The 18,615-nt window shown below is 35.9% G+C and overlaps 1 protein-coding gene across 5 annotated transcripts in view; it reads left to right on the top strand.

Moving 5' to 3' along the window:
- The window catches only part of SLIT2 (slit guidance ligand 2), a 375,759-nt gene that overhangs the window by 272,598 nt on the left and 84,546 nt on the right, over window positions 1–18,615 (top strand). For 2 of the 5 annotated variants that reach the window (XM_047857137.1, XM_047857136.1), the window contains 6 exons: window positions 5,133–5,204; window positions 9,371–9,514; window positions 9,627–9,790; window positions 10,759–10,782; window positions 14,318–14,468; window positions 17,070–17,144. In XM_047857137.1, the coding sequence (XP_047713093.1) occupies window positions 5,133–5,204; window positions 9,371–9,514; window positions 9,627–9,790; window positions 10,759–10,782; window positions 14,318–14,468; window positions 17,070–17,144 (630 nt within the window). The remainder of the gene's footprint in view (window positions 1–5,132; window positions 5,205–9,370; window positions 9,515–9,626; window positions 9,791–10,758; window positions 10,783–14,317; window positions 14,469–17,069; window positions 17,145–18,615) is intronic. The other 3 variants (XM_047857140.1, XM_047857139.1, XM_047857138.1) reach the window with 2 other exon arrangements.

Below are 18,615 nucleotides of genomic sequence, written 5' to 3'. Positions count from 1 at the left end.
TGGGAATTTTAACAATATTTATTCTTCTAGTTCAGAGTATGGGGTATTTTTCCATTTGTGTTGTCTTCAATTTCTTTCATCAACTTTTTATCATTTTCAGAGTACAGGTTTCTGCCTCCTAAGTTAGGTTTATTCCTAGGTATTTTATTATTTTTGCTGCAACTATAAATGGGATTGTTTTCTTAATTTCTCTTTATGCTAGTTGATTATTAATGTATAGAAATGCAACAGATTTATGTATATTGACTTTGTATCCTGTGACCTTATGGAATTCATTTATGTTTTAGTAGTTTTTTTGGTGGAATCTTAAGGGTTTTGTATACATAATATCATGTCATCTGCACAGAGTGAAAAATTTACTTTTTCTTTACCAATTTGGATGCCTTTTATTTCTTTTTCTTATCTGATTGCTGTGGGTAACACTTCCAGTACTATGTTGAATAAAAGTGGTGAGAGTGGACATCCATATCTTAGGTAAAGGGATCTCATTTTTTCACCATTGAGGATGATGTTAACTGTGGGTTTTTCATAGATGGACTTTATTATATTGAGGTATGTTCCCTCTAAACCTACTTTGTTAAGAGCTCTTATCATGAATAGATGTTGTAATTTGTCAAATGCTTTTTCTACATCTATTGAAATTATCATATGCTTTTTATCCTTTCTCTTGTTGACGTGTTCTATCGTGTTGATTTGATTTGCAAATATTGAATCACCTTTGCATCCCAAGAATAAATCCCACTTGATCGTGGTAAATGATTTTTTAATGTATTTTTGGATTCAGTTTGCTAACGTTTTGTTGAAGATTTTTGCATCCTTGTTTATCAGCGTTATTGGCCTTGTAGTCCTCTTTTTTGTAGTGCCCTTATCTGATTTTGGTATCAGAGTGATGCTGGCTTCATAGAATGAATTTAGAAGATTTCTTTCATCCTCTATTTTCTGGAGTTGTTTGAGAAGAATACGTATTAAATCTTTAAATGTTTGTTAGAATTCATCTGTGAAGCCATCTGGTTTTGGACTTCTGTTTGTTGGGAAGTTTTGTTTTTTTGTTTGTTTGTTTGTTTTTACTGATTCAATGTCATTGCTGCTAATTGGTCTGTTCACATTTTCTATTTCTTAAATTCTGCATATGAGTGAAATCATATGGTATTTGTCTTTCTCTGGCTGACTTATTTCACTCAACATAATATACTCTAGCTCTATCCACGTCATTGCAAATGGTGAGATTTCATTCTTTTTGATGGCTGAGTAATATTCCATTGTATATGTACACCACATTTCTTTATCCATTCATCAGTTGGTGGGCATTTGTGCTCTCTTCATAGTTTGCCTATTGTTAATAATGCTGCTACAAACATCGGGGTTCAGGTACCCCCTGGAGTCTGTATTTTTGTATCATTTGAGTAAGTACCTGTTAGTGCAATTGCTGAATCATATAGCAGTTCTATTTTTAACTTTTTGAGGAACCTCCATACTGTTCTCCAGAGTGGCTGCACCAGTTTTCATTCTCACTCATAGTGCAAGATGGTTCCCCCCTTCTTGGCACTTTATGTGGAGTATAAGAAACAAAACAGATGACCATATAGGAGGGAGAGAAAAAGAGAGACAGAAACAAACTATAAAAAACTTATAAAGATAGCAAACTGGAGGTTGGTAGAGGGAGGTGGGTATGGGATAGGCTAGATGGGTGATGGATATTAAGGAGGATAGTTGTTGGGGTGCCTGGGTGACTCAATCAGTTATGCATTCAAGTTCAGCTCAGGTCATGATTTCACGGTTTGTGGATTTGAGCCCTGCATCAGACTCTGTGCTGACAGTTCAGAGCCTGGAGCCTGCTTCAGATTCTGTGTCTTCCTCTCTCTCTGTGCTTCCCCCACTTATGCTCTGTCTCTCAAAAATAAACTTAAAACATTAAAAATTTTTTTAATGGAGGGCAGTTGTTATGATGAGCATGGTGTGTTGTATGTAATTGATGAATCACTGGATTGCACTCCTGAAACCAATATTGCTATTGCACTATATGTTAACTAACTAGAATTTAAATAAAATTTTGAAAAGAAACATTTTTTCTTTTTCTCCCTGATTCAGTTTTGGGAGCTTATATATTTCTAAGAATTTATCCATTTCTTCTAGGTTGTCCAGTTTGTTCATATATAATTTATCATCATATCCCTTTGTATTTCTGTCAGCTGTCATTTCTCCTCTTTTGCTTCTGATTTTGTTTATTTGAGTCCTCTTTTTTTGGTGAATCTGTCTAAAGGTTTATCAATTTTGTTGATCTTTTCAAAGAAGCAGCTCTTGATTTCATTGATCTCTTCTATTTTTTTAGTTTCCATTTAATATATTTCTCTATTCTTTTCTTTATATATCTATTGGTTTGGAGTTTTGTTTGCTTTTCTTTTTTTAGCTCCTTTAGGTGTAAGTTTAGGTTATTCATTTTAAGTTTTTCTTGCTTTTTGAGTAAGAAATGTGCTGCTATCAACTTACCTCTTGGAATAGCTTTGCTGTATCCCAAAGGTTCTGGACTGTTGTGTTTACATTTTATTTTGTCTTCATGTATTTTTTTTTGTCTTTTATTTCTTTGTTGACTTATCCATTATTTAGTAGCATGTTATTTTACCTCCTTGTATTTGTGTTCTTTCCAGATTTTTTCCTTTTTTTAAATGTTTACTTGGGGGGGGGGGCAGAGAGACAGAGGGTGAGAGAGAATCCCAATCCGCTCTGACAGCACAGAGATAAATGCGGGGCTCGATCTTATGAACCATGAGATCATGATCTGAGCCAAAATCAAGAATCAGACACTTAACCAACGGAACCACCCAGGAGCTCCCAGGTGCTTATAGTTGATTTCTAGTTTCATAACTTGCTCCTTAATTCTTATATGGGTCCCCACAATTTATATGCATCCTATTTCCTTTTTATATTTCATTGGGTTCAAAATATGAAACTCCTTTAATATTCAAAATTGCTATTTTGGGTTCCTCTTTGAAATCATACTTGGCTCACTTCAGTTGTATTATTCTGGCACAAGGACAAGTGATGCATATTCAACAAACAACGGTTGCATTCAGTTTAATTGGACACCAAGCTTAGAACCTCGTAAAAGTTCCTGACACATAATAAGCATATGATATCTCTTGTTAAATTTAGTCAGTTGAATGATATTGCATTGAATGTCCTGAAATAGTGCCACTTTGATCTGCTCATGTGTGTTACCATAAGGCCTCTGACCTTAAAAAAATGCATTTATTATTGCTTATCCTTTCTTAATTCCCTTGCCTCTTTGATGCTAACAATACAGAGTTCTCTCTTTTTTTTCTTAGATTTTTAAAAATAGTTTTTCTCTAATTGATCTGCCTTATTTAAAAGCATCTATATTCTGCACAAATGAACTTTTATGTTATATTATATAACTATACCACTGGGATCTATACAAGTAGAATGTCTCCTTACACAATACAGTGTGCAGCCATATTTATTTATTCCCTTGAGAATTTCCTTCCTATATTGTAATACATCCCACCTCTCACTGACATCTTAAAAGGAAACAACAGCTTTTCCCTCACTCTTATTCATTTCTCTTGAATTGTTATTTTAGTCCATTTCAAACAGAAATCATATACTGCTGCCAAACATATTAATTATTTAGATTCTCATTTCAGCTTTTTCCTTTACATATTGTGACATCCTTTATGTCTTTTCTGAAAGAACATTTTTCTCATTTTCAGAAGAAATAGGATCAATGTAGAGAATATAAAACATAAAGAAAAGTATATAGATGCAAATCAAAATCACCTCTGAATGGCAAATTGCCTGCCATCCAGAGATTTTCTGCTTTTTTCCTTATATACATGTATATATATTTTTCTGAACTAAATTAAGATCATACTATAATGTACTTCTTTGTTGTTTTGTTCAACTTTAATGTTATATTAACACTTTCATGTCATTAAATATTTCTCAAAATATCATTTTTGTGAATGTGAAATATGCATTTAACCAATACCCTTTTTGGGGGGATTTGGAGATATTTTATTTGTGTCAATTTTTCATTGTTATAAGTTATGCCATGATTGACATTTTGTACACAAAATACTGTGTTTGTGATTATTTTCTTCAGCCCCTAAAAGTAAAACTAAGTAAAAATTTTTATAATTGTCTTTACAACTCTTGGTATGTATTGCCAGTTGGTCCCCCTAAGGAATATAATTTCTGTCTTTTCCCATTCGTTATTGTGGTTCCCTACTTTGGGGGTAAAAAATAGATAGGCATCATGGCAGACCTGTTGCTAATAGCCAGCATGATGAGTCAACCCATTTCTGTTCATCTGTTGTTGAAATCCCATTTCACCCATCTTGTTAATTATTCCTTAATTTGTCCACTTGCTAACTTATTTCTTCAATTGACTCCTCAAACAATGATCACTCATCAATCCAATGTTAGAATGTCACTGCGTACCCAAATCAATGCAAGGTGCCAGGTGTGTTGAAGGGACTAAACCGTGGTTCTTGCACCAGGTAGCTGCACATAGTGGCTGATCAGAGCTAAATACCATGAGGATACATTCCTGTTCATGTTTTTGGAGAAACCTGCATTTCAAAAATGTTTCTGTACTCGTATTAGTGATCACTTTCTACACATACCTTACAATTCTCAAGCATATACATTATGTAACAAAAAGCTTACCTTTATGTAGATTCCTTTCACTTTTTACCAGTATGATAAGCCTAAAACTCATTCCTTTAATGAGCAATGAATTCCACATTTAGTGTTCTCCTTTTTTATTTCAGAATGCAATACTGTGTGTGTGTGTGTGTGTGTGTATGTTGAAAAACATGACAATTTAACAGTGAACGTTTCTATGAAAAGGCATTAAATAATGGAATGAGCTCACTTTTGTTAATTTTCTTTGTTTTTCAATGTTTTCTGAACTTTCTACCATATGTATATATCTGATCTATAATCAGGAAAAAACACATTTGCAAATTGAAGTTTGTTCACTCAACTATAGTTTTTATGATGTATGGAGTACTTACTAACCTCCTATATGCCTGAATACATATATGTTGGGTCAATTTGTTATGCTGGCTTGATGTCTAATTTCTTTTTCATTTAAATCATGTTTTTTTCAGTGTCCTCTATGGAAATAAGATCACGGAACTCCCAAAAAGTTTATTTGAAGGACTGTTTTCCTTACAGCTACTGTAAGTATTTGATTGTTTCTGATCTGTTGAACCAAATATAATATTTTAGTCAGTGTACCATCTCGTATTTTCATGGGAGCTTCAGAAAAACTCGACCCCAAATGACATAGTTTAATGAAATGGAAAAGATTAGTCTAGTGCAGCTCACATTGATGGTGGTTATTTATTTGAAGACACAGCACTTTGAAGTTGTCTCAAAACCTTTCTCTCCACCCTGTCAGAAATATATGCTTCCTGGCTACTCTGTCATTTAAAGCTTGTGCAGTCCCTGCCCTTTGTGAAACTCTCTGTTTTGATTTAACAGTAGTTGGGAAGGAGAGTGACATAGTGATATGTTTATCCACCTTTGTCCAAAGAATGTGCAGGGGTAACAGTGCTGGAATAAGGGCCAGAGCACAGCAATAGCACCCAACTTGGTATATACTGAGAAAATTATCTATAAATCGCTGGATTGCATCTTTTAAAAACCATTCTGCTTAGACAATAGCTACCATTCATTTGTGTCAAAAGAATTTACTATACATACATGTATAAGAACAAAACCTGGCCACAAAGTGTTTAAATGAATGCTCCTATGAAAAGGAAATTGGAAGAAATATGCTAACATTAAGATGATTACTGTTAGATCATCAAATTCTGTTCAAATCACCAAACATACGTAGACTTCCGCATTCAGGGGATACAGATATGACGATGATGTACTGTGCTCTCTCAACTAGTTCACAGCCAGTTGACTCTAAAATTCTTAAGTTTAAAATGGTACTTTCTCTGTCAAGTGTGTACATGTGTTGGTGTCAGGGTTTGTACCACTGATCTTGTATAAATTTACTCCTAATCCCCCAAGACTTCCCAGACGTAGATCTCTTCCCTTACTGGGTAAATGTAAGTTCTTACTTACATCCTAGTCTTCATGTTTTAAATTTTTATCAGTATCAAGAAACATATTTTATATCACAGTCCAGTTTCACACACAACACACACAGACACACACACATGAAGCAAATTGTTAACTAAATAATATTTAGCCTTACTGTGTGTAGTGCTCTCCATTTTGCTACATTCTCTCTCTCTGTATGTCTCCCCCTCTCTCTTTTCAATCTCTTTAATACTGTACAACCCAAAAAAATTGATTTTACAAGAGACCAGTAAGTCATGATAGATACTGATCCTTGTGCCCTAATGTCTTTATTTGGGTTTCAAATTATTCTTAACCCTTGAGGTGGACTCAGCAAATGCTGTTTCTGATCTTTAATAGAATGACTCTGTATACATTACATACATTATAAATATAGCTATTGCTTTAGTCAAGCATTGTCTATATATTACCTGCTTCTCTGTCATTCTTTTACATTCTTGTAGCACTATTCTCCTTGCCATTTACTCGTAATCTCTTGCTATCACTGTCCTGCTTAGTACCCACACTGAAAATAGCACCTTCTCTCCCCTTCCACACACACTTACTGGTCTTGATGTAACAAACAGGTGAATAAACCACGGGATCTGTATGGAGATGAATCTTACTTAAAAAGCTATCTTTGTCCCTCAGCCTAATATTTTGTCCCTAGCTCAAGGCCCATCCTTAAGCCTGCCAGGACTAAAGCAACACGATTATCTCTTTATGGCTAGCTGAGAACTTGGTTAAGCATCTTAGATTTGCTTGAACAGATGAAAAGAAGTAAGTGAAAGGAACAGAAGAAAGTAGTGTCTAACTCTTTCTTTCTCCTAATTTTCAGACCACATAATGTAAAGTAAGTACAAAATGCTCAAAACAGGCACCTTTTTCAATTGTCTTCCAGGCTCCCTATTTTGTCCTTCTCCTTACTTCTGCTCTCTGACTCCTTCATTTGGCTGACAGATTGGAGAACACAGTAGGTGTGACCTGTGTTGTGGCACAGAGTAGAGAAATGGGATTATCAGTCCACACCTCAGACTAGTTACTAAGCTTTTAAGAAAGCATTATGAGGACCACAGAGAAGGTCAAAATGTCAGGTCCTAAAGGGGGGGGGGGGGTAAAAAAGAGGAGGAAAGAGAATCACCACAAGGAAGTCATAGCTTTGCAAGTATGTGGAATCCCTAAAAATGCAAGTAAAACAGAGGTGCCAGGGTGGCTCAGCTGGTGAAGCATCCAACTCTTTAATATTGGCTCAGGTCATGATCTCACAGTTCATGGGATTGAGACCTATGTTGGGTTCTGGGCTGACAGTGTGGAGCCTGCTTGGGATTCTCTCTCTCCCTCTACCTCTCTGCCCCTCCCCAGCTCATTCTCTCTCTCTCTCTCTCTCTCTCTCTCTCTCTCTCTCTCTCTCTCTCTCTCTTTCTCTCTCTCTCTCTCAAAAATAAATAAATTTTTAAAAAGCAAGTAAAACAGAAATACCCTATGTTAATTAGAGATTCTTATGACCAAAGAGAAACCATTTTCAGTATATTAAATAAGGCATACAAACCCAAACCACAGAGCACATATTTTTTGAGCTACTAAATATTTGTTTAAGTATCAAAGCACTAAACTAAATGCTAGCAGAGAAAAAAATATCAAAAAAAAAAAAAATTCTGTGCTCATGGAGGGCAAATAGGTAGGCCTGCATAAAGTAGGTGCCAAGACTAAATAGCACTGAACAACTTCCTTGGGAACCCAGAGGAAGAAATACTTTAGTTGGATGGAAGGCATGCTCTGGAAAAGGTAAGCTTCCCATGAGGCCATAATAGGCCACAGGACTGAAGAAAGTGGAAGGCGGGGCAAGTATATTCCCAAAGGGAGTCCAACATGAATAAAAGCTGAGACATGATCTCATATACCGTACGAGAAAGGCGTTTGTCAAAGTATGATTTGTGAACCACAGTTTCACAGAACATTGATGTTGAATATTGAGAACATGTTGAAAAAAAAATGAGTGTGTAGGATATTGTGTTAAACTAACTTAAGTGGATGTTTATAATGCAGGACCAGGGCCTTTAATATGCTTATGAACCGTGTCACTCTCCAAGAGGGCTACAAAGTATTAATTCAACAACAGGTACTTATGGAGCACTTAGTATGTGCTCAGCACGGGAGAAACATTAGGGAGCTAAACCGACAAATACGCCTGCTGTCTGGAGGCAACATGCAAATGACAGCAATGAAGTGAGAAGTAAATCAGGGGTGCCTGGGTGGCTCAGTCGGTTGAGCATCCAAGGCTTGACTTCGGCTCAGGTCATGACCTCACGGTTCATGAGATAGAGCTCTGCATTGGGCTCTACACTGACAGCACAGAGCCTGCTTGGGATTCTCTTGTCTCCTCTCTCTCTGTCCCTCCCCTGCTCTCTCTCTCTCTCTGTCAAAATAAATAAATAAACATTAAAAAAAAATAATGTAACAAGTAAATCATATACAACAGAAAGAAATACACACTTAGGAAAACAGAAAAAAAAAGATCATAGTAAAGAAAGAAATCGAGTGTGTTAGAGGTTGAGGAAGGGCAAACGCAGGGGATGGTATTAAAGAGAGTGATCGGGGTAGGCTGAATTGAGAAGGTAAGATTGGACCAAACTCAAAGAAGCAGAGTAGTCAGACAGCAGGGAAAAGAACATTCCAAGCTGACATCCCTACATGGAGACCTGTGTGGCTGGAGCTGAAGCAGCTGGGGGAAAGAACGTGGAGGTCACAGAATCAGAAGGGGGCGCTAACGGTCCTATTGCGCCTTAAGGCAATTTGTCAGGACTTTGGTTTCGCTAAGAGCAGTTTGAGAGTTGTTGCCTGGCTTTGAAAGGAAAGTGATCTGTGTTTTAAAAGGCTCACTCTGGCTTCTGTTTTGAAAGTAGACCGAACTTCTTCACAGAGCAGCTGGAAAGACTAATGTTTTATGACGGGGTTTTTTATGGCATCCTTGACTTCAGAAGTTGGCTCTGCTTTGTCTACTGCACTACCCTTCCACCTTCCAGAGAATATGTTTCATTATTTCTTCTGAATAAATGTATGAGTACCACTAGATTTATTGAACTGCATGCCCTTCGCTTTATCTGCTATAACCCCAAATCTTCCACCTGTGGTACCTAAATTATTACAGTTAAAATGTTAATGTTGAGGTTCAGAAAAATGTTGATTTCTTGTATTTCTCAAGAAGGACAGAATCTTGAAGGTGAGTTAAGAAGATGCTGCACTTTAATTCTGCAACTATTTGATCAAACAGATTATTGAATGCCAACAAGATAAACTGCCTTCGGGTAGATGCTTTTCAGGATCTGCACAACTTGAACCTTCTCTCCTTGTACGACAACAAGCTTCAGACCATTGCCAAGGGGACCTTTTCACCTCTCCGGGCCATTCAAACCATGTATGTATCTATGGCTTGGATCAACTATGGTGACTGGTGTCTTCACTATGGATTTGAGAGTTGAGTTCATTGCAAGTCGAGTATAAAAGTGTTCTGTATGTGTTTCTGAAAGGCATTTGGCCCAGAACCCCTTTATTTGTGACTGCCATCTCAAGTGGCTGGCGGATTATCTCCATGTCAACCCCATCGAGACCAGTGGTGCCCGCTGCACCAGCCCCCGGCGTCTGGCAAACAAAAGAATAGGACAAATCAAAAGCAAGAAATTCCGTTGTTCAGGTAATTTCTTACTTTATGTGACATTTCACTTGTGTTACCAAAAACAGTGGTTATGGAGACCTAGAGACAGCTGGTTATCAGATCAATTATCAAACATTGTAGAATAGAGTTCTTTTACTTCTGTCCACAAAGAAACAAATAAAGAGAGCTGTAGACACAATTCATATAGCCCTCCTATATGTAATATTTTTAACACTATATCCAGCATAACAAATAGGCTACCAGCCAAGAAAAAAGATGCCTGGATACTTCATGCTGTATTTTTAGAATTTGAACTTTTAGCAAACTCAGAATACTTTTCAAGTCTGTTAAGTTGTATGTTTGTTGGATTATTCTCCATTGAAAAACTTTAGGTAATCAATCATGTTCTCATTTCTTCAGAAAGGGAACTGAGACTTAGTTAGGTGATTTGCTCAGGCTCAGAATTAGGAGGAAAGATTTCCCTATCCCTTGCTTCTCGCACCAAATGTGTTTTCTTATTTTTCATCCTCTTATTTCAAATAGGATTCTGAGAATAATTTTTTTTTCAAAAGGCCATCTTTTAGCATTTGGGGAATATCATACTTATTTATAAAAAGCTAAATGTAGATACATTGTATTACCATTAAATAAAAGACCGACTGCAGTGACATTTACTATTTGCTTTGGACTAATCTTTTCTGTTTTCTTACGATAAAACACATTCTGAATATTTTGGGTAGTATGTTATCTGACTATTGCAGGGGTATTTCACATTCGGCAGTTAATTCATACTAAAAAGCTAATATCAAAACAAAGCTATTTATTGTCCTTGGTTCTAGATACATTTACTACTCCCTGTACATTATTATATCTCAGCCACTGCTGTGAATAGAATTCACTTAATTATCTATAGTGCCTTTAGTCCATTCTTAATCTAATATAACAACTATCTCTGCTTGCTGACATTCAGGTGCATCTTCTATTTTTTTTTCTCTTTTTTTATTTAGCTAAAGAACAGTATTTCATTCCAGGTAGGTTTTGCTCGGTAGTAGGACTAACCACAGATACCCTTTCCTCACCTTATAAAATATAGCTTCTGAAACTTTGATGTGCATGCGTTTGAAAGTACAGTGGGTACTCTGTAGATAGATTTACTTCTGCATAGATCACTTGTAGCTGTTTCCTGAAAACCTGACCTTTGCATGCAGCTTCTGATGTTAAACTTATATATTATTAAACTCCCATCTTTTTTTTTCTCTCTCTCACTTTGGCACATTATCTAAAATTTCTCACAGTACCTAAAACGTTTGAACCTGTAGCCTTCTACTTAAATCATTTTCTCTCCTTATGTTGTATATCTGATCTTTCAACCTGTTTTTAAAATGTAGCTTATTGAGCTGGTTTTAAAGACAGAGACCTTTCTGTTGTCAAAGAACTAGTTCTACATGAAATCAGTTACCAACACATAGAATGAATTCTCTTTCCAACCATGAGATTTACTTTTTTAATGTAGCTATACTAAAAATGTATGCCTTACTTTTTGTTTTATTTGGCTTACTGATGCTTCACTTTTTATACAAAAACAGCAACTTCCTGCTTGCTTACATACAGTTATATGTTGTTTGTGACTTAACAAAACTGAACAAACTTCTTGTATACCTGGAGTGACTATATAACTCCACAAAAACAATATTGACATGCATCCTGAAAGCATCAGGTGTTCATAGGCACGAAGTGCCTTGAATAATTTAAGCATATGAATGGAATGTGTTTTAGAAAAGTAATTGAAATGTTTTACCACTACAATCTCAACACTGTCAAGGCTGATGATTCTGGAACTAGCTCTTTGAAATATGTTTCTTCACTTCTTTTTTCCTTGCCTGCCAACTGTGTAAAATGCCTCTTGACTTGTTTGTTTTAGACCATTATATAAAAATATGTGTTAGTAATTAATTGGCTACATTTACCATCTCCTGGGGATATTCTAGACTATTATATATTTTAACACCTACCAATAAGAAGATTATTTATACAGTGTTAGTATGCAAAAACCATACTGATTTTTTAAAGGAGAGTACTGGGTTAGGTTTGGTCTTTATTTTAAGGAGATATGTGTTATTTACCTTTATTGAATTATAATTTGAATCATTTTGTTCATTTAATGGATTTTGTTTTATTACTTATTTTGAGCTTGAGTGATCAATAGTATTTTACATATTACACTGGCTACATAAGACATAACATGGTGGAAAGAACAGTTGATTGGCCTTCATTGGCAATCTTTAAAATTCATTAGTTTTACCTCACTATTAAGCAGAAAGTCATCTGATAGCTATTACTTACCCAGAAAAAGCCATATTCTAAACACCAGAATACCTATAGGATAAAACATTAATATTGCTTAAATCCTCAAATTCTGCCAATTAATATAAGTGTTACCGAATTCTTCAATTAATTACATTTAACTCTACTTTATTAATAATTTAGAAATTAATATTTCTGGATCACCAATTAAAGACCCAAAGTCAGATTGTTTTCATAAATTCTGATACTGACAGCGGTCAAAATAAGCTTTCTTGGAAATACATTTTATATGTGATATCATAGCTTCATTTTCAATTTCTGTTCATTCAATTTGCATTAAAGCAATAATAATAGAAGTCAGGACTCAGAAGGTTTCTTTGAGCCTTTTCTCTCTCTTTTTTTTCTTATAGATTTCAATTAAAATTTTATCCTACCTAAACAGTCTCCGTAAAAGAAACAACATTGTCATTGCATGAAATGCAGATTATTTTAAATGTAAGATACCCAGAGTACCTGTCGTGTAGACCTTGTTGCCAGTGTTTCTTCATTTCACTTTTAAAACAAAAGCCTAAACTGCATTACAAAAGTTCCTCAATAAATACCTTGGCATTCATTGCCAAATCTAATGAAATGATTATATTCAGCTTTGCAATCTGATGAGATTCTCATTTCATTTCCACTAAGTGACATTATTTATAAGTTGGAAAAATCATTAAAAAGCATGTAAGCCACCACCTAAGGATTAATCCAGATGAATTTGTTTGTAAAGATCTCCATGATTCGTTTTTCACTTCAGTTTGCTTGTTTACCTGCCTACCGTCATTCTATATGGCATTCTAGATACTATAGTGATAACTCAAAAGAAAATCTATCTTGCAGAGAGTTCATCATTTAAAGGAATCGACAAGAACCTAACTTGTGCTGTGCATCTTGTATGCCATTGCTTTTCCCGTAAGACCACTGTGCTTCAAAAAATTACTACAAAAGCTTGCAAAGCATGACGATTGCTGTCATACTATGCCTTTCCCCTCCAATTGCCATAGCAAGGAAAGAAGGAGGAGACCTTAGCTAGTTTTATGTATGTGTTTATTAATCTTAATCGGGATTACTCTTTCTTTCCTTCTTGGTGATTTTTACTTTTGCAGGAATTCACCATTTTGGCTGTAAGTAAAAGTGTCTGATCTGAAACATAATGTCCTCCCTTTTCAATCCTGATGTACCTTCTTCTAGTCTCGGTCTTTTGCGCCTTTTTTCCGCCCCCCAAGAAGAAACCACAGATCTTTTGAGCTTCTCCGTTGTCCTTGTAGCTCACCTTCAACTTCTTCCTGGATGTTGTTCCCGAAAGCTGTTGTTTCCATTCTGCAGTTCTGAGGAACAATGGAGGCACCTTTCAGTGTAGCCCCCTTCTTTGTGTTTCCAGGAAATCTTCGGTAGTAATACTCTTACTATGGTCATAAACATTCTGCGGGAAGAATGCATGTCATGTAAACAGTATTACGTTTCCAGAACGTCTGTAGCTTTTTCTCCTGCTTCCCTTCATCTTTCCTCTCGGTCTTACCCTTGGCCTAGTGGATGGTGTAGTGATTATGTAGCGAGATTTTCTGTTGTGCTTGATCTAACCATGTGGTTGCCAGGTATGAGTAAAACATGGTTCCGTCAAGCACCATGGAACGTCACGCAGCTTTCTACAGCATGACAAGCTGCTGAGGCTTAAATCAGGATTTACTGGTCTCTTTTTATAAAATCAAAATGAAAAAAGAGGGCTTTTTAGGCATTTCTGAAGATTATGTGAGAGGGAGAGAATACTAAAAGACCATAGAAAATTTAAAAACCTGAGTACATCTATTTGCCTTGAAAGCCCTAATTTAAAATGATATATAGGAACATGTTTATTACTGGATACATTTTAAATTCTCGACTCAGAGAAAAAAAATAAACTTTTTAACAATTAATAGCCATTGTATGATTAGCTGTCAAATAGGCTAGAATGGCTCATAACTGGATCAGCAGAAAGTACAGCTGTGAAAAGCTCATCTCTATTAATGTTTTCCTGTCCTGTGAATCTGGTTACTTTTTTTTCCAGCAAATTCCAAGCCCTTGTTTTAACCCTCTCCTGACATCCATTGACCAAAAATTCCCCAAGTTGTCTCCCTGCTGCATAATCTATAGTTATCTTACTATTTTTCTTCCTACAAATTAATGAATATTCTAACCTTTAGACTAAGTATCTTTTTTTTTTCTTTTGGCTTGAATCCTCAATAGGTACAGAAGATTATCGATCAAAATTAAGTGGGGACTGCTTTGCAGATTTGGCTTGCCCTGAGAAGTGCCGCTGTGAAGGGACCACAGTAGATTGTTCCAATCAGAAACTCACCAAAATCCCAGACCACATTCCCCAGTACACCGCAGAGCTGTGAGTTCATCTCCTAACAAAATCCAGGTTGGGAGGGAGGGAATGAAAGCATCGAAGCAATGGAATTTTGTCTTGCTCTTTTATTCTTGATGATTGCGTTGATTTTAATGAACACGCATGGCCGTAACTCTTCTTTGTACAAAGATAGATTAGAGGCTATCTGACTTCATCTTTCTGGTCCAAGATACAACTCCAGAAGTTAATTTACTTCTCAAAAATTCAGTTAGCTCTTCATAATGCTAAGAATAAGAGCATTCATTTGATATTTATTTCTTGGGTATTATTTATGCCCATACCCATTTCTAAAAATGTAATAGATTTCTAAGGGATATAGTCTTTCACAGCAACCAAATAAAGTACTTTGAGAGTCACCATTTTGAATCTCTGTATATTATGAATTAAAGCAGAGAGGCTTTATCCGCTTTATTACTTCACGGACCTGAAGGTGGAAGGATTCAGTGATTATCAAGTATTACAGCACAGCGGGTAGGTTTTGTTTTTCCTGAGTAATGGATAGCATAGCAGAAAAACAAAAGGATAGTGAGATTAGATTTATATTTATAACCCTAACAAGGGCCTAGCACATACTAGGTGCTAAAACATGTTTGTTGAATCATCTATAGATTCTGTGCCATGTATGGTTTGCGTTTAGTGACATTATTTATAAAACTAAGACTAGTGTTCTAAAAATTGAAGAAAAACCTGGTGACATCTCATTGTTTTCGGAACATCTTAGCAACGTTTGTGTATAGCACCATCTGGTATCTGCCACTTACTTCTTTGCAAAGTCGGTTGTCCTTTTCTGCATGCATAACCCTTCTGTCTTCAACTAGATTGTAGCTCCTTGATGACAGGGATGGTGTTTTATGGTTTATCTTCCATCATGCCTATATTCGCGCCTGTTACTTAATGAATTCTAAGCAATTTGAGTAATTTCAAATAATGTAATGCTTTCAAAGGGATGACAGAAACTACCCCGAGGCTGTAGTGATACTTTTTTTTTATTCCTGTTACTTTTTGAATCTATTTCATAGCTCCAGGATTTTTTTGAAATGTGTGAAGAACATGCAGTAAAAGGCCTGAACTCTATTTTATGGTCACGTAGGGAGTTGTGTGTATTGCCAATATTATTACAAACAATAATTCAAATTATATCTTCCTGCATGATAACAGCTTAAATAGGCTTACTTGTCAATTAAGAATTACAGCACTAACATCTAATTTATTATTCAGCAAAGTTTTTGTGTGTTTTAAGAAATTAGGAGCTTTTTAAATTATACATTTAAAAATCAGTACTGGGAAGAAAAGGTTTCAAATTATGTATCCAGTAGGGGACTTCTATCCAGAATATATAAAGAGCTATTACAACTCAACAATAAAAAAGGTATATTACCCAATTTAAAAGTGCTCAAATTATTTGTGTGCACATTTCTCTAAAAAAGAAATACAAATGACCAATAAGCACCTAAAAAAAATGCTTTGTATCATCAAGCATTAGGGAACCATAAATCAAAACCACAGTGAGGTAACACATCCCCTAGAATGGCCATAAAAGCAAAAAAAGACAGTAACAGGTGAGAGAAATTGGACCCCTCATGCATTGCTGGGGGAATATAAAATGACACAGCATCTTTGGAAAACAGTTTGGCTAGTCATCAAATTGTTAAATATAGTTTTACTATGTAACCCAGCAATTTCACATCAGTGTAAATATCCAAAGAAATCAAAAACATGTATCTACACAAAAACTTCTACCCCAATGTTGGTAGCAGCACTATTCATGATAATCAAAAACAGTAGAAACAACCCAAATATCCATCAGCTGGTAATGGGATAAACAAAATTGGTGTGTCCATAGACTGGAATATTATTTGGCCATAAAAAGGAATGAAGTGCTGACATACGCTAAACATGGATGAACCGTGTAAACATTGTGTAAAGTGACAAAAGCCACACTTTTCATGAATTCATTTGTATGAAACATCCAGAATAGGAAACTCCATACAGACAGAAAGTAAATTGGTGGTTGCCAGGGACTGAGGCAGGGAGGGAAGCAAATTGAGAGTGACTTCTGATGGGTATGAGATTTCTTCTTGGTGGTGGATATATTCTGGGATTAGGCAACAAACATAGTTGCACAGATTTGTGAATACACTAAAAACCACTAAATTGTACACTGTAAAAGAGTGAATTTTATGGCATATAAACTGCATATCAAAAAATCCATTAGTAAAAAATATTTGCAGCAAGTGGTTAGAAAAAATGGTTTAAAATGCTTTTTGGGAGAAAAATGCTTTGGGGGAGGAGAGACAATAGTGGAAAAAAGTTTGAGAAAGTTTGTTCTATAAATTACTGAGTGAGAGCTAGTTTTGATTTTTGATCATTGGTTTTCCTTATTATATGCTTCTTCATATTTTATTTTGATCATTGAAATTTGAGTGAAATGGGGAAAAATCAGTACTTCCACAGATTTTCTGTGGCATGTGTTCTCTATTTTACTTTGGAATAATTATTAAATGATCTTACAACTCTGTTATCAGAAATAAAATCTAATCCCTTCCTAACTGTTGGTAATGAAAGTTTTGTTTCTTTTTTTCTGAGGCGTCTCAATAATAATGAATTCACAGTGTTGGAAGCTACAGGAATCTTCAAGAAACTTCCGCAGTTACGTAAAATGTAAGCCGTGCATTAGCCACCTTTTAAAATTTCTGTGGTGTTTTGTTGTGTTTTTCACATCCCTTTGCAATTTTATTCAGATTTCTTTGGAAATTGGAAACTATAAAAGGCCAGGTGAAATTTCCATACAATGACTACCTGTGACATGATTTTAGGGTAATTTCTGAGAGGAGTTTCAAGCGATGCCAACCACGTTTTCTCTAACAGAGCCCCTAGCCTCTTATTTTAATTCAGACAGCTGGTTTGTTATGTGGCCACAGCAGGAATTCAGCAATCTAAGCACATTAGAAATGGGTGCGGTAATGTTTTGTAACTTCCTTTACTATTCCCTAAACCACGCTGTTATATCTCTTTCAGCACATTCATGTCAACTATTTGACTTTTTGCTTCATTAAACTTTCATTAGAAGAGAGTCAAAATTAATGATTGGTAAACTGACTTGATAGCTCATCTGTGTTACTACATATCCACAACTCATATTTTAAAATCAGTTTATCAACTCAGCAGTTTCAGTAACACTCAGACAATATTCCCCTCCCCTGAGGAGGTGGAAGGGTGGGAGGGACAGAACAGAGGTCAAGTATGTAAGGCCAATGGAACAGCCTCCATCTGAGAGGAAATGTTGAAAGGAGAAAAGGAGCATTGTTCTGTTTCATATGTGTATCTGGCCCATGGTCACACTGACTTGTAAGTGGCAGAGTAGTCTACTTCCTGTGCACTTGACTCCCATATTATACTGCATCCCAAAGAGTTTCATATTATTTCATTTTTCTCCTTTTCACTGGCACTGATTGCTCTTACTTTTTATTCATACCTTTCAAGTCAACACATATTTATTGAGCAACTCCTACATGCAGTGCTCTGAGAGGAATAAAGCGATACATAAAAATGATCCTTGTTCTGGGAGCATTCTGGGTCTTTGAGTGAGCAATGAGAAAAGGAAAGATAGAACCTGTAACAAGGGGTTACCTCAGTTGGATGTTTTTGCCCTCTGGGCAAGCATTGTAATATTTTGTGTTACACAGGATAATGACAGTTAACTTGGCTGTTTTGACACATTATTACAATAAGAAGTTTTACTGGGAACAAACCCCTATTCTGATACATTTCTTTTATTTTTTAATTTTTTTTTTAATGTTTATTTTTGAGAGAGATAGAGACAATGCGAGTGGGTTAGGGGCAGAGAGAGAGAGGGAGACACAGATCTGAAACAGGCTCCTGGCTCGGAGCTGTCAGCACAGAGCCCGACGTGGGGCTCGAACTCACGAGCTGTGAGATCATGAACTGAGCCAAGGTCGGACACTCAACCGACTGAGCCACCCAGGCGCCCCTATTCTGATACACTTCTGATGCTATCTAAATGTTCACACATTTAACCCATCTTTCTTCTCTCTACCCAATTGCCTTCTTTTAGTCATTAATTCATTCAGTAGTCTTTGGGGCATTTCTTTAAAAAGTTCCTTTTGAAGTA

Source organism: Prionailurus viverrinus, chromosome B1 (assembly GCF_022837055.1).
Source record: "Prionailurus viverrinus isolate Anna chromosome B1, UM_Priviv_1.0, whole genome shotgun sequence".
Lineage (NCBI taxonomy): Eukaryota > Metazoa > Chordata > Mammalia > Carnivora > Felidae > Prionailurus > Prionailurus viverrinus.
This window is presented reverse-complemented; position numbering and strand designations above follow the sequence as displayed.